The 15,120-nt window shown below is 42.4% G+C and overlaps 1 protein-coding gene across 1 annotated transcript in view; it reads right to left on the bottom strand.

Annotated features, from left to right (window-relative positions):
* LOC118852263 (amyloid beta precursor protein binding family B member 1 interacting protein) overlaps window positions 1-15,120 on the bottom strand; it is a 116,526-nt gene that overhangs the window by 12,189 nt on the left and 89,217 nt on the right. Inside the window, exons 11-12 of the mRNA XM_036761965.1 lie at window positions 3,667-3,765; window positions 3,323-3,440 (exon numbers count right to left, since the gene is read on the bottom strand). Coding sequence (XP_036617860.1) covers window positions 3,323-3,440; window positions 3,667-3,765 — 217 coding nt within the window. The remainder of the gene's footprint in view (window positions 1-3,322; window positions 3,441-3,666; window positions 3,766-15,120) is intronic.

The following is a 15,120-nucleotide window of genomic DNA, read 5'->3' as shown; positions in this document are numbered from 1 at the left end:
TCCTCTACTGCTTTCCCTCTTTACGGCTCCCACCACCTGCTTTTTCAGCTGATGTGCTTATTTCCATTCATGGTATTGCCATTCTCCTACTTAGCCATACACAAAAATACTTCTGACTCCTTCATTCCTCACTTTACATCTCCCACTCCTCTCTAATTGATCCTTGCCACCACTCTATGTTTGGTCATTTCACTCCTTTGCTCAAAAACTTTTAATCATTCCCTTACATACCAAATAAGCTCTTCCTTGCCTTGGCATTCAAGATCTTCCATAACCTGGCCACCATCACATTTCATATTGTTCCATTCTACCAACCAGACTAGACTACTCCCCATCCTGTCACACCCCACCTTTGTGTTTCTTCACGCTGCTCCCCATGACTGAACTCCCTGTCTCTTCCTTACCTGCTGAAGTCTCATACATCTTTTATAGCTCAAATCAGATGCTACCTCCCCCAGGAAGTTTGTCTTGATTCCTCCCCTGCCCCTATCAATAATGAAATCTCCCTCTCAAAACCTCACATAACATTTTGCTTTCCTCTCTAGACTGACCCTGCCAGAGCTTGTGATTTGTCTGCTGGCACTCCCATCCAGCATCTAGGGCTTCCTCCACACCAGACATAATTATCTTCATGAAAAAGGCCTCAGCCTCAAGAAGCCTTCAGTTCCTAGCAAGGATGATGGAATGTACACAAATGAAAAACTACAAATTATGCTTAGAAAAAAGGGACATCTAACGATATGGCACACAGGCAGAGGACGCACTACCCCCCTCCCCTTTTCTTTCACTCCCACAGGGTTGCATATACTGTGCCTCTTTTCCCCTTCAAGGTTATTAATGAAATGGATTTGAACCTGATTTCACTTGTACAGGAATGTTTCAGGTTAGTTTTTTTCCCCTCCTTATTAAATGACACACAGGGTGATGTGATCCAGCTTCCTCCCTCCCTCTGAAACTGTCCAGTGAGGTCTGTGCTTTGGACTTGGGTGGAGGAAGCTGACTGGAGAAAAAGTCACAAAAGTTGAGTTTCTAGAGCATATTGTTTTAAACATGCACATGCTCTACAGTTACGTGTTGGCAAACAACAAAGACTCAGTAACCACAATGGCAGCATGCTATGCACTGGCTACAGTGAACAGGAAACTTCATCTTTCTGCCCAAACAATGTCTTGCTTCTCACTGAGCCTGTCCAATGACATCCTCTGTGATCAGTTCTGTATCTGCTCTATCTGCCATATCAGTGTACAGTGGGAAGTTTGGCGCTATTTTAAAATGACAAGTGGTGGCTATGCAGCGTGAGGGATTTGTAACAATGCCCTTGGAAAAGAAACTTCAATTTTAGCTTCTTTACAGCATCTCCCTGTAATACTTTATTAATAGGCAGAGGTGGCTCTTGTTTGTGCTTAAGCAGAGGGTTGAGAAGACAGGTGTCCGTTTGTGGCAGCAGAGTTATTCGGTCTGCCTGGAGTGTAGAGGGGTGGGAGCTTCTGATCCCCTCATGTCCTCCCCTGCACACTGAGGGAGGGGTGTGAATGCCAGCTTACCTTCATTTCCAGGGTGTATGTGGGGAGCAGTCAAGAAGACGAAAGCAAGGGGCTATAGGCTTGTGAGGCTGCATGCAACACAGGAAGGAAACCATGCAAGAGGAACTGACCAAGAGGAGGTGGAAGTGCTTTTGGAAAGGACCACTCAGTGCCCATTGTCAAGATGAGGGGCTAGAGAGAGCAGGAGGTTTTTGGCACTCCCCAAATCAATGGATTTTGGATCCTGTGGACCTTCCAGTCATGGCTGAGCCAGAGTGAGGAAAAAGTTCTTAATTTTAGATATCCCTTCAATCCATTTGGTCAGAGGTGCAGAACTGGGCCTTGTAGGGAAACACCAAGAAGAACTATCTCTGTATTTACGCCCAATTCCATGCCTTTCTGCTTCATCCACGATTGCAGCCCATTCACCACTCCCACACTTTCATGTATCCAGACAGCCAGGTGGCATAGTGGAGAGTGCACGGGATCTGGGTAGTCAGGAAGACTTGAGTTCAAATGTGGCCTCAGACACTTATTAGCTGGGCAAGTCATTTAATCTCTCCCTGCCTTTTCTTCATCTATAAAATGGGGGATAATAGTGGGACTTGCCTTACAATGTTGTTTTAAGGGTCACATGAGATAATATATGTGAAGTGCTTTGCAAAATTTAATGCAGATACAAATATTATCCTCCCCACCCTGCCAAATTTGTTAAATGATGTCTTTTTTCCTTTGGTGGGGGTGTGTGTGTATGTATGTGTACCGGTGGTATCATACAAGTTTCCTTAACTGAATATATGGAACATGTCAGTGTTCAAACATGGCTCATGTATCACAACATTTACTTGACGGCTTGGCAGCCAGCCTGTGTGACCGGGTAGTAGTGATCCTGTTCCTTGGAGAGGATCTGCTCTCAACTTCCACAGAGGCACACATCATTGAGACTAGGATTCCAGTTCTAATCAAGAGGCTGAGGGCAGTGCTAAAGGGTACACTGGCCAAGGAGAGAGAGACGTGTGGCTCCTGACCTGTTTAAGCAACTTGAGAACTGGCAGAAAGGGAGAATAAAGGCTTGCGCTTATCGTACACTTTAAGATTTCAAAGTGATTTTATCACAGCCACCTGGTGAAATAGATCAACTTTTTTATTGTTTTTTGGATCTCAGAGCTGTGATTTTAAGGGTGTAGGCAGTGCCTTCCCAATGAAGAAATATCCTCCACCAATGAGGACCAGCAACTATCTGCAACTGACAGTCTTATGAGAATTGCCTAGCTCAGAGGTGTCAGATGGTTGGCCCATATTCCCAAGGGCATCTTGAAAAAAGACGACAATGTAATTGGAAAATATTTAACAAAATAAATAAAAATAGAGCAGAACACAGATAATATTATATTTTAAAACTAAGTCACCACAGCCTGCAGGGTTCCTTACGTATGGTGTAGGACCTCTATTTCTATCTGAGCTTGATACCACATGCCTAGAATGCTGAAAGCTTAAATCACTGGGTTAATAAATGCCTGAGTTGGGCTTCAAACTCAGGTGTCCTGACTCCAGGTCCAACATTCCTTCCAGCAAAACTCACCAGTTAGGAAAAGCTTCAGTTCTGGAAAGATCCCAGGAGTAGTAGCACTAATTCTTACTAGACAGGGAAAGCTATCTTTGAATGACCTTTCAGGAGATCCATATTCTTAAGACTGGCTAATGCAGGGATTGCTGGGAGCCCTTATCCCCTGGGCTGGAAGGAATGACAGAGGTCATTTAGTCCAGCCAACCACCCAATACAAGAATTCCCTCGATACCTTTGGAGGGGGTCTGAGCTGCAGCGGCTGGGTCCACGGTCCCCAGGTTAGACCACCGAGAGGCAAGCCCAGCTCTCGCCATCGACTTTTGATAGTTGTCATACAGAATCTTTCCATACTACAGAGAAAGAAAAAAACAACCCACAATGCAGTGCTTTTGGCTAAATTTATCAGGCAAACATACTCTTCATGGTCAAAATACTCATTTTCTTGACTGAAATCTATGTAACCTGCTCATCCTTCTAACTCTGAAGGTGATTTAAAAAAACTACTCACCAGTCCATATAGAAGTTGTCTATAGGAAGGGGATAACCTGTAGAGTCAATACAGAAAGGTTTTCTCACCTTGGCAATTCTTATTCCAGTGACCCACTGATTTAGAGCTCTTGAATCATCGCAGCATAGATACTTAATATACTGTGACTCCTTCTGAATCTGAGGGTGCTGGAACAAATAAGATATAAATTTAACAAGTCATGTTTATACTCTCTGAGAAGCTCCAAGTGCTTTGCAAACATTTCTTTTTTAGTAAACGTTACCATCTACAATTTTTTTGTATGAGGCTACAGAGAGTTTTAAAAAAAAAAAACAGATTAAGTATGGAAGAAATTCACTATTATGTTATACGCCATGAGTCTTTTTAAACTTCATTAAGAATATTAACACATAGCATTTTATTTATATAGTGCTTTAAGGTTTGCAAAACACTTTATGTATTATTTCATTTGGTCCTCACAACAACCTTGTAAGACCCATTTTACAGAGGAGTAAACTCAGGGTGAGGGAGTTTAACCTAGGGTTGCACAACCAGTGAGTGTTTAAGGTTACATTCAAACTCAAGTCTTCCTGACTTTAAGACCAACCTTCATTCCACTGTGCCACCTCACTGCTCCACAAAAAAGAGCGTTTTTGCCTTTATTATTAGACTATCATCTGCATCATTTCTACTGTTATCAAACAGCATTTAAAGGTGATTGTGTAGCCCTGTGTTAGGTGCTCTACAATGGAAGGCAAAACCAGTCCCTGCCCTCAGGGAGTTCACTATCTAATGGAGGGTACTGCATATAAGGAGGTATCCTCTGCCAGTTTACCATCCCAGGCAACAGTGATACAGCCAGGCACGTCAGAGATACTTACAACTGAACAGGCCTAAGATTGTCTGTTAACCAGAAGCCCTGCACTAGGAAGTTGGTAGGAAGCAAGAAGACGATCTCAAGGCTCAATCCAACCCAACAGTCCCAAACCACTGCCATGCAAAAGTTCCCCCAAGAAGTCAGTACTGCAAGTTGCAGAGGTTGGTCTGTGTGCTGCAGAGCTCCTCAGCAACCCCACTCCTGCTGTGTTTGGTAGGTGTCATTACTTTAAAAGATTCAAGGTTTCAATGGTATGGGCACCCTCTCCACCTATGCGAATTCCAACCCCTCTATGCCTCAGGAGATTGGTGAGTAAACTCCTGTGGCTTAAAAATTCTCTAGTGGTGAAGATATGTTATTAAATGTACAAAAAAAATCATGAACCACAAACACCTGATTTTCTGGGGGACTTGCCCCATTTTCTCACTTAATCCCTCCTTCTGAACTGCTAATTAAGTTAAATCTCAAACTTTTTGTGTCCCCCACCCACTTTGGCAATATGGTAGAACCTTTGGACTCCTCAGGATCGTGTTTTTAAGTTCATAAAATAAAATGTATAGGATTACAAAGGAAATCATTTAGAGTGAAATACAAGATACTAAAAAAAAAAGTTCACGGACCCAGGTAAAAAACTCCTGCTCTAGGAGCTAAGTGGGATGCTATCCCTGTTTAGAAACATCTAAAAGTATCCTACTACTGTTTAGAGGACTATACTTATTGGTTAAACTCTTTTTCCATTGTCAGTTGAGATGTGACATAATCAACAAGCATTTATTAAGCAGCTACTGTGTGCCAGGCACTGTGCTAAGAGCTGGAGTAGCAAAAAGAGACAAACGATAGTCCCAACCCTCAAGAAGCTCATAATCTACTGGGAGAGGCAGCAAACAGGCTCACTAGGACATAATGACCAAAGGGAACTGGAATTAAGAGGGGCTGAGAAAGGCTTCCTATGGGTGGAATGTCGGGAGGCAGAGATGAGGAGGAAGAGCTTTCCGTATTTCAAAAAAGATCTGATCATAGACACTAGTCCCTATGGGTGGCTCTTGGCCAAGCTGATCTAAAAGGAAGATGGTGGACTATTTGAGCAAGGGTCTTTGAATGTGAGAGACAGACTTGGTAACATAGCCCCAATAGCAGAAGGGACTCAGCTTGTGTATCAGCAAAGGAAGCTAATATATACGTGTATATACATACATACATGTATCAAAATTCTAGATGTAATGGCATGGCACACACACACACACACACACAAATATGGTTAATCTTTGAAAAATTCTTCCTTTGGGCTTGCTGAAACAACTTTTAGAAATTCTGTTCTTGTAATTTTAGACCTGACATATTCTTTTTCTAAAAAAAAGTGTTAATAATGAAGATTAAATCTAAATATCATGCATATATTTTTCCATCTTCCCACCCAGAGAGATGGTTGTTAAGCATTTACCAGCACACTACTGTCCCTACATCAGATACTTACTAGCTGTGTGACCCTGGGCAAGTCACATAACCTCTTTGAAACTCATAAGTAATATGGAGACAGTAATATCTGTATCACTTACCTCATAGGGTAGAACTGAGGCTTAAATGTTAATGTATATAGAGTGCTTTGTAATGCTATGCTAAATGCTATGTAAATATGAATAATCTTTATTTCTTTTTAAGTAATATTTTATTTCTTCCTAATTATACATAAAGATAATTTTTAACATTCATTAAAAATTTTTTGAGTTCTAAATTCTTTCCTTCCCTCTTCTCCCTCCCCCAGCCCTGAGACGATAAGCAATTTGATACAGGTTATATCTATGCGATCATGCAAAATATGTCTACATTAGTCATATTGTGAAAGAAGACACAGACCAAAAAAGAAAAAAAATGAAAAATAGTACGCTTCACTCTGCATTCAGATTCTATCAGTTCTTTCTCTGGATGTGGATAGCATTTTTCATCATGAGACCTTAGGAATTGTCTTAGATCACTGTATTGCTGAGAAGGGCTAAGCCATTTGCAGTTGATCATAGCACAATGACTGCTGTAACTGTATATATTACCATACAGATCACTGTATACTGGTTCTTCTCACTTCACTCAGCATCAGTTCATGTAAGTCTTTCCAGGTTTTTCTGAAGTCTGCCTGCTTATCATTTCTTATAGCATAATAGTATTCCATCACAATCATCCCACAACATGTTCAGCCATTCCCCAATGGGAGGGCATCCCCTCAATTTCCAATTCTTTGCCACCACAAAAAGAGCTGCTATAAACATCTGTGTGCAAATGGGTCCTTTTCCCTTTTTAAAAATCTCTTTGATGGGAGAAATTGAACAAAGGGGGATAGGAGAGGAAGGAGCAAAATATAGTCAGTCTTTCACAACGTGAGTATTGTGGAAGGGTTTTATGTAATGATACACATGTGGCCTATGTTGAATTGCTTGCCTTCTTAGGGAGGGTGGGTGGGGAGGGAAGAGGGGAGAGAATTTGGAACTCAAAGTTTTAAAAGAAGATGTTCAAATAATAAGTTTTGCATGCACCTAGGAAATAAGATATATAGGCAACGGGGCATAGAAATTTATCTTGCCCTACAAGAAAGTAAGGGAAAAGGGGATGGGGGAGAGTGGGGTGACAGAAGGGAGGGCTGACTGGGGAACAGGGCAACCAGAATATATGCCATCTTGGAGTGGGGGGGGAGGTTAGAAATGGGGAGAAAATTTGTAATTCAAACTCTTGTGAAAATCAATGCTGAAAACTAAATATATTAAATAAATTAAATAAATAAATTTAAAAAATCTATTTGAGATGGTGGTATGTTATCTCTATTTCTTAAGATGATTATAAATTAAAACTGAGAGGCTGCTCAGAAACCTTCTAGTCCGCCCTTTTCATTTTACAGAGGAAGAAACTAAGGTAGAAGGGTTAAATGATTGCCCACGCTCATACAGGTTGTGAATATTAGAAGTGGGATCTCAACTCAGGACCTCTGAGTCCTTCTACTGTACCAAGCTGTCTCCCTAAACTTAGAGTATCCACTTCTATACTTCTGGAGGTGGGGACAGGAACAAACATTTATTAAGCGCCTACTATGTGCCTGGCACTGTGGTTAATGCTTTACAAATAGCTCATCTGATCCTCACAACATCCCCATTTGACAGTTGGACAGAGGTTAAGTGACCGGCCTAGGGTCACATGACTAGCGTCTGAGGCAAGAGCTGAACTCAGGTCTCCCTGATTCCAGCCTTGCACTCTATCCACTGCACAGCCTTATGGAGGCCCTCCCTTAGAAATCCTAAGCAGGATTAAGCAGGTCCTCCCTTAGAAATCCTAATCCTAAATCTCTGAATCCTTACCAACCTTGGTTCAGCAAAGTGTTACTTTATTCTATGAGCAACAATACTGAGCCTGGATTTCCCTTTGTCCAGGTCAAAACGTAGCCAAGTAGAAAGCAAAAACCCTGATGTAGAGAATTTCCCTTTGCCTAGCAGTTTTCCTTTACTCCAGCAGATGGCGCCAACGCCTTAGGATAGTTGACTCATTGACTCCCATGGGCAAGTCCCAATGTTGGCATCATCACTCTGCATACCAGGCTCGCTTTTTATTTATTTAGTTATTATTTATTTATTATTTTTTATTTTTTGGCCACTGTTCCTAAAAACCCTTCTCTTTCAAGGCCGTTAAGACAGAAGTCACGACTGAGCATACTCATGGGTCCCAACTGCAGGCCAAAGGCATTAAATGGCTGGGTGAGCAGAAGGAAGGCTAATCAAAACGTTTGCTTCCTTGATCAATTCCAGCAATACAGGCTTCATTTCCTCCATCAATAAGATGGGCAAAGCTGAGACAAAGAACACGTAAGGCCCAGACGGTCGTGAACTAAGATGACATTCTTGCTAAGATTCTCCTCACTAGAAAAAACAAGCCGACTCATACACTGTAAACGAGATTTTCCTTTAGGACTTTTCCACCAGCACAACAAAAACCCATTTCTTTAATATTTTAATCCCTTTAGGGAACCAGCATATTTTCTTTTGTGACACTCAAGGAGATCTGCATTCAAATCGGACCTCAGACACTTACTATCCGTGTGACTCTGGGCATGTCAATTAACTGCTGTCTGCCTCAGTTTCTTCAACTGTAAAATGGGGATCATAATGGCATCTACCTTCCCAGGGTTGTTGTGAGGACCAAATGAGATATTTGTAAATAGCTTAGCACAGTGCCCGGCACACAGAAGGCATGATTAGATGCTTACTCCCTTCCCCTTCCTTCCTTCCCTTCCTAAGAGAGGGCGGCTTTGTACATATTTTTAAATGGGCAGATAGCATGCAAGGCCCTGAGATGAGTAAATGTCATAAGTTTGTTCTTACAAAAACTCAAGTACAGATGCTCGACCGTTAAAAAGTCTATATAATATAAACCACACACTTAAACAAAAAACTTAGTGTTCTGAAATATGTGTTAGATCCCAATGCAGAAAACTAGACATTCCCTTAATGAAAGTGACAGAACAGAGGAAGGAATTTCTGAATTGTGATTCTGGATCCTCCCATGGCTCCTTCTGCAGCTCACAGCTTGGCCTCTTTTCTCTAGACACAGGAAGGGAGCAATCCCCCTATACATTACGCCCATCAAAGGGATTCTGGGAAGATGAATTAACTCCTCAATGAGTGTGGCTTCCTGGGACTTAAGTGAGACACTGTGATTCGGGCTTCAAATGTACCATTTAATATTCTGAGGTTCCTGCCCACTGAGGGTCTCCTGGTACTTCTCAAAGTGCTTTGCGGCGCCCCTCCGCCCTGGGGTAATACTCTGAGAAACTGTTTGCCAAGTGGCTCAGGGAGAACTGCTAGTGTAGGGTCCACTAATTTGGGTTTCTCCTGTTGAAGAGACCTAAACAACACGAGAGTTCAAAGATCTGGAGAAGTCACTGAACGTTATAGCTGCTATTTATAGTGCTCTCTCTCTCTCTCTCTCTCTCTCTCTATCTATATATCTATCTCTCTATATATATATATATATATATATATATATATATATATATGTGTGTGTGTGTGTGTGTGTGTGTGTGTATGCAATATATATGTGCATATTTCTATACATATAATTTAATAGCTATACATAGACATATTTTATAGCTGTTACAGGTGCTATTTGGTCCACCTCCTACCCCAATTTTACGGATGAGAAAACTCAGGTCAAGAAAGGTAAAGACATAATTTGCCCAACATTAAAGTTACTTAGGGGCAGCTAGGTGGCGCAGTGAGTAGAGCACTGGCCCTGGAGTCAGGAGGACCTGAGTTCAAATCTGGCCTCAGACACTTGACACATTTACTAGCTGTGTGACCTTGGGCAAGTCACTTAACCCCAATTGCCCTGCCAAAAAAAAAAAAAGTAAAAAAAAAAAGTTACTTAGTGGCAAAGCCAGGATTAGAACCCAGGCCTGCTGACTCTTGGTCCTCTGCTTTTCCCACTCATGTCTTACTACTTCCTAACAATTATGAAAAGCGAAAACGTTGTGTCCCTGGCAGGCACTGATTACCTTTGTCTCCTTCACATCCTTTCCAAAGGAGTAAATTCCTCCCTTCCCAAAAACACAACAAGGTAGGAGTTGGAATTTGTAACAAATAGGGGAAAAACAACTAAGTAGTATTTTGAAAGTATTAAAACTAAAACAAAATTACCCTTGAAGAAATTACACAGTGGAGCTAAAAGCCCCAAACGAAATGTGCATCTCTAGAACTTAAAAGGAAAGTTAAAAAAAAGGTATGATTTTTCCCCATCTTGTTCTGTGATTTAATTGGTATAAGGAACACCCAACATGAAAACTCTCTTTACTACTGCAACCTGATAACAACCAATCGATTAATAAATTTTTCAAGAGTCTACTATGCGCTGGACACCTTGCTAAGCACTGAGGATACAAAAAGAGGCAAAGGACAGTCCCTGCCCTCAAGGAGCTTACAACCTAATGGAGGAAACAACATGTAAAACTATTGTGTAACTTAGTTTTAGAGACTTGCTGGAACACTAGGGCATTAAGAGACTTGCCCAGGGTCACAAAGCTAGTAGGTGTTAAGGATGGGAGTCGAACTGAGATCCTCTGGCTTTTTAGATCCAGCACTTCTGAACTACACCATACTCTTTACGGAATGTTTGTGGGTCCATGTATTGCTACGTTGAATAAATACAGTTTCTCTAATTAAAATGTGGCCATAGTTCCAGATAGACAGTTTCACGGAAGGCTGAACAAGATGGGGGGAAAGCACCAGGGTGTTGGTAAACAAATTAAGTTCTCTAAACTATAACTAAACCTCTGAGTAAGGAAATTAACCTGACATCCCCACAGTATTACAGAAGGAACTAGGCCACGTGGGGGAGGACAAGTGTGGCCTTGGGTGGCTGGGAAAGCAGAAGCTGACCCTGAGAAAGCAACTGAGTGCCATCTAGCCAGAAACAGGGAAGCGGACTGAAGAGGAACTGCTCACTGACTGTTCACAAATTAGCATTTGGCTTTCTGATGTTAAGAATCAGAGACCTGTTGGAAAATGGGTTGGTTTTCATCTTTACCAAAACCTGAAGGCTGGCATAATGAAAAGGGGGTTAGATTTGTACCCAGAGGACCTGGGCATAAAACCTGGCTCTGTCCCTTCCTGCTTATGGGACTGGGGGCAAGTCCCTTGCATTCACTGGCCTAACTTTCTTCATTTGTACAATGACAGTGTTAGTCTAGCTCAAGGGTCTCTTCTGGCTCTAAATCTATGATCCTATAATTTAGTTTCTTATCCTCTCCCTTTTTATGTACCACACTAAGTGACAGCCTGCTTTTTTGTAAATTTGCTTGCTTTTTTTGTAAATAGTTATGACTTTTTCTGCATCCAAAAAAAAAAAATCCTGCTTCCAACAAAATTGGTGCTTTGGACTAAGCTACAGGCTTGGATGTAACGGGTTTTTTTTTTAAAAATGAAAGCTTTCTATCCCACTCCCCCATTCTTTTAAAAGGTTTCCATTTGAGGTCCATAGGGAGCGTACTAAATGAGCTCCTTAAAGTAATTTCGTTTCCTGTTTTGATTATTTTTCTTCAATTCAGACAGACTCACTGGACAGTCAACCCTGGGAATCTGCTCTAGGGCAAAAGATTTGCGTGAAGGTACAGAGTAAAGGGCCCTGCCTCTGGAGTCTGAGGACTTTGATTTAAATCGTCTTACAATGACTAGCTGAGTCACCTTGGGCAAGTGACTTAACCTCTCTAGGTGTCAGGTTCCTTATCAATATAATGAGGGGAGTGGATTAGACCAGGGATTCTTTATCTGAGATTGGTGATTTGTTTTTAAAAATATTTTAATACTTCAATAACTATTTCAACATATTTGGTTTCCTTTGTGGGAGAGGACAAGTGTATTTTATTCATTTGAAAACATTCTGAGAAGGGATACAGGAAGAACCCCTCAAAAAAGGTCAAGAGCCCCTGAACTAAATGGTATCTCAGGTCTTTTCCTGCTCTGCAGTTCCATCTGTCATATGACTAATCTGAAACACAAAACACGTCCTCCTGCTCAATGCTGCTCTCAGATACGTGACTGAATAAACTCCACAAAGAGTCAAGGGTGGGATGTGGGAGTGTAGATTGTGCCTACGACTCTGGGAGCAATTTTAGAGGGGGAGAGGTCAGCGGCCTTGACCCAACCCTGCTCTAGGACTGGCAGCAAAGGTAAGTAGAACAGACTTCAGGGCACAGAAAGGCCACTCCTCCAGCAGGTCGGCTGCAAGACAGGTACCCAGCTGCATAAATTTATGTGCCGATGCCCTTGTCTCAGCTGATTCCCTGGAAACCAATTTTTCTAAATCTGAGATTAATTCAGCATTATGCACCATTACTCTCAGATTACTCAAGCAAAACCAGCCCCAATAAACCATAATTAAATCCACACATTGTCTCGAGCACATCAGATCAAGTAAACCGGTTCAATTTGCATATAGATTACCTTGCTATCTGCCCCCTTTGAAGGGTTTCTCATCACCAACTAAGCCTGGGCTTTGACGTCAAGCGGTTCTGACACTGTGCAGCGTGTGTACACCTAGCCTCCTGTCTCAGACATGCTGGCTGTGTGATGGGGTCAAAGACAGAAGGAAACACTTCAAAAAGACCAACTGAGCCTTTCCATTCAGGGGGGAGCCAGCCGCTGCATCGCTACACTTGCTCGGCTCCTCGGGGCAACCGAGACCATTAGGACTTACGACCCCTTGCAATGAGCCTTACAGAATGCAGCTGGGGCTTCATGGCTACTGTCCATGGGCGGTTAAAGGGCGGGCTTCCAGCTCATCCCTTATATGCTAATGACCAATGGGTACAGGAGACTGAAGAGGATCAGAATAACCCCTTTATCACTCCCCCCACCTTTTTAACCTCCATTCCTTTGGTGTTATGACCTTGGGACTGCCTGCTCTCTCTTGCTAGATCATCATGACTGCTTCTGTTCACAGGAACACAGGTTATAGATTTAGAGCCGGAGGACCCCTGGAGGTCATTCAGTCCTATCAATTCATTTTACGGATTAGGAAAAAAGGGGCCAGGAGAGGTGAAGTGATTTGCCCATGTCCACACTGGCAGTGATTAGCCCATTAGAAGGTACAGCGCATAGAGTGCTGGGCCTAGAGTCAGGAAGAGATCTGGCCTGAGACACTAGCTGTGCAACCCTGAGGAAGTCACTGAACCTCTATCTGCCTCAGTTTCCTGGTCTGTAAAATGGGGGCTAACACTAACAGCACTTACTCTTAGTGCTGCCATTAGGAACAAACAAGATGACGTACGTAAGGTACTTCGCAATCTAAAAGAGCTATGTGAGTGCCAGCTATCATTATTATTAGCAGCAGGAGCAGTAGTAGTCAGTAAACATTTATTGAGTACCTCCTACGAGCCAGGCACCATACTAAGTATTGGGGATATAGATAAAGGCAAAAGACGACTGTCTTTTGTTCCCATGGAGCTCACTGTATGACGGGAGAGACAACATGCAGAAAACAACGTACCAAGGATATATACACCGGACAAACTGGTGTTAATTAGCAGAGGGAAGGCACTGGTATTAAGGGGATTCAAGAAAGATTTCTTTTGCAGAAGTTAGGATTTTAGCTAGGACTTGAAGGAAGTTTAGAATAGGGAGGGGTTTGATTTGGAGGGAAAAGATGATGAGTTCAGTTTGGGGCATGTTGAATTTAAGAGGTCTCTGAGACATTCCATCTGAACTGTCTAAAGGGCTGTTAAAGATGGGAGAATAGAGGTCAAGAGACAGGGCTGGACATGTAGATTTGAGAATCATCGGCACAGAGATGAATCCACTGAATCCACAGGAGCTGATGAGATTACCAAGTGAAACAGCAAAGAGGGACAGATCCCTGGGGGATGCCCACCAGTGATGGATCAGGCCTGGATCTCCCACCTTAGCTGCAGAAAACTAAAGAGAAAAGAGTATTAAGGAAAAGAGGGCGATTGACAGTATCAGAGGGTGCAGAGAAGTTAAGAAGGTTGAGGACTGGGTAAAGGCCATTAGATTCAGCAATTATAAGATCACTGGTAACTCTGAAGAGAGCAGTTTTATTCAGTCCTGTGATAAGGTCATGAGCTAGACTTAGGCGGTGGGAACCTGTGGCCCTCTAGGTCCTCAAGTGCAGCCCTTTGACTGAATCCAAACTTCGCAGAACAAATCCTCTTAATAAAAGGATTTGTTCTGTAAAACTTGGGCTCAGTCAAAAGGCCACACCCGAGGACCTAAAAGACCACATGTGGCCTTGAGGCTGCAGGTTCCCCACCCCAATCTTAAGAATTTAGCCAAAAAAAGGAAGGAGAGATATGGGACAAGAGCTAGGAGAGATGGATAGATCACGCGAGGGTTTTTTTGAAGACGAAGGAGAAATGGGCATATAGCAAAGGTAGGAAAACAGTAAGCAGACAGGCTGAAGATAAATGAGAAAGTGGGGATGAATGATGGGAAAATCTAGTGGAGAAGATGGGATGGAATGGGAATTCAGAACAGTTCTTTCACTAACTAATCTACTGAACTGAGTTTGGGTGGACTTTTGTTCTCATGTTTTATGGTCTATCCAAATTTATTAAGAAAGGTACATTACTGAAGTGATGGTTCTGCTGCGGTCCTTTCTAAAACAGCAGAACAACTAAAACAGAGGAAAGAACGAGAAACTGCATTCGTTATGCCACCCACAATGCACCATGTTGTCTTTGGCCAAGAAAGCGCCATACATGATATCAAATGTACTAGAACATTGTTTGTACAGCCTTCTTTTATGTGTTATGCATTAATCCATCTGAGGTATATTAAGCACCCACCCAGTGCAAAGCACTATGCCAGGTCATGGGAACGATACAAGATGCCACCATCTTGGAACTGACATTCTGGCAGGAAGCAGGATGCATGGCACAGCACAGGCTTTGAGCTGTTTTCCCAGCAGTGGTGAAAGACTCTGTTAACCCCCCTCCCCATACCCTCTCTCCTGTGAGACCAAAGGCATGCGTGTCTCCAGTGGTTGCCTAGGGTTGCTGGAGCTACAGCGTGTAGATCATGACAACAGTTTCTGCTTTAGCATTAGCTGGCTTATATGAAAAGGCAAACCTGTGACCTTCGTTTCATTAACACCAGGCTCCAATCAACTTCAAAAAGCTTAA

The sequence above is a fragment of the Trichosurus vulpecula genome, chromosome 5 (genome assembly GCF_011100635.1).
Source record: "Trichosurus vulpecula isolate mTriVul1 chromosome 5, mTriVul1.pri, whole genome shotgun sequence".
Taxonomy (NCBI): Eukaryota; Metazoa; Chordata; class Mammalia; order Diprotodontia; family Phalangeridae; genus Trichosurus; species Trichosurus vulpecula.
The sequence above is the reverse complement of the archived record's forward strand: the minus strand, read 5'-3'. Positions and strand labels throughout refer to the sequence as shown.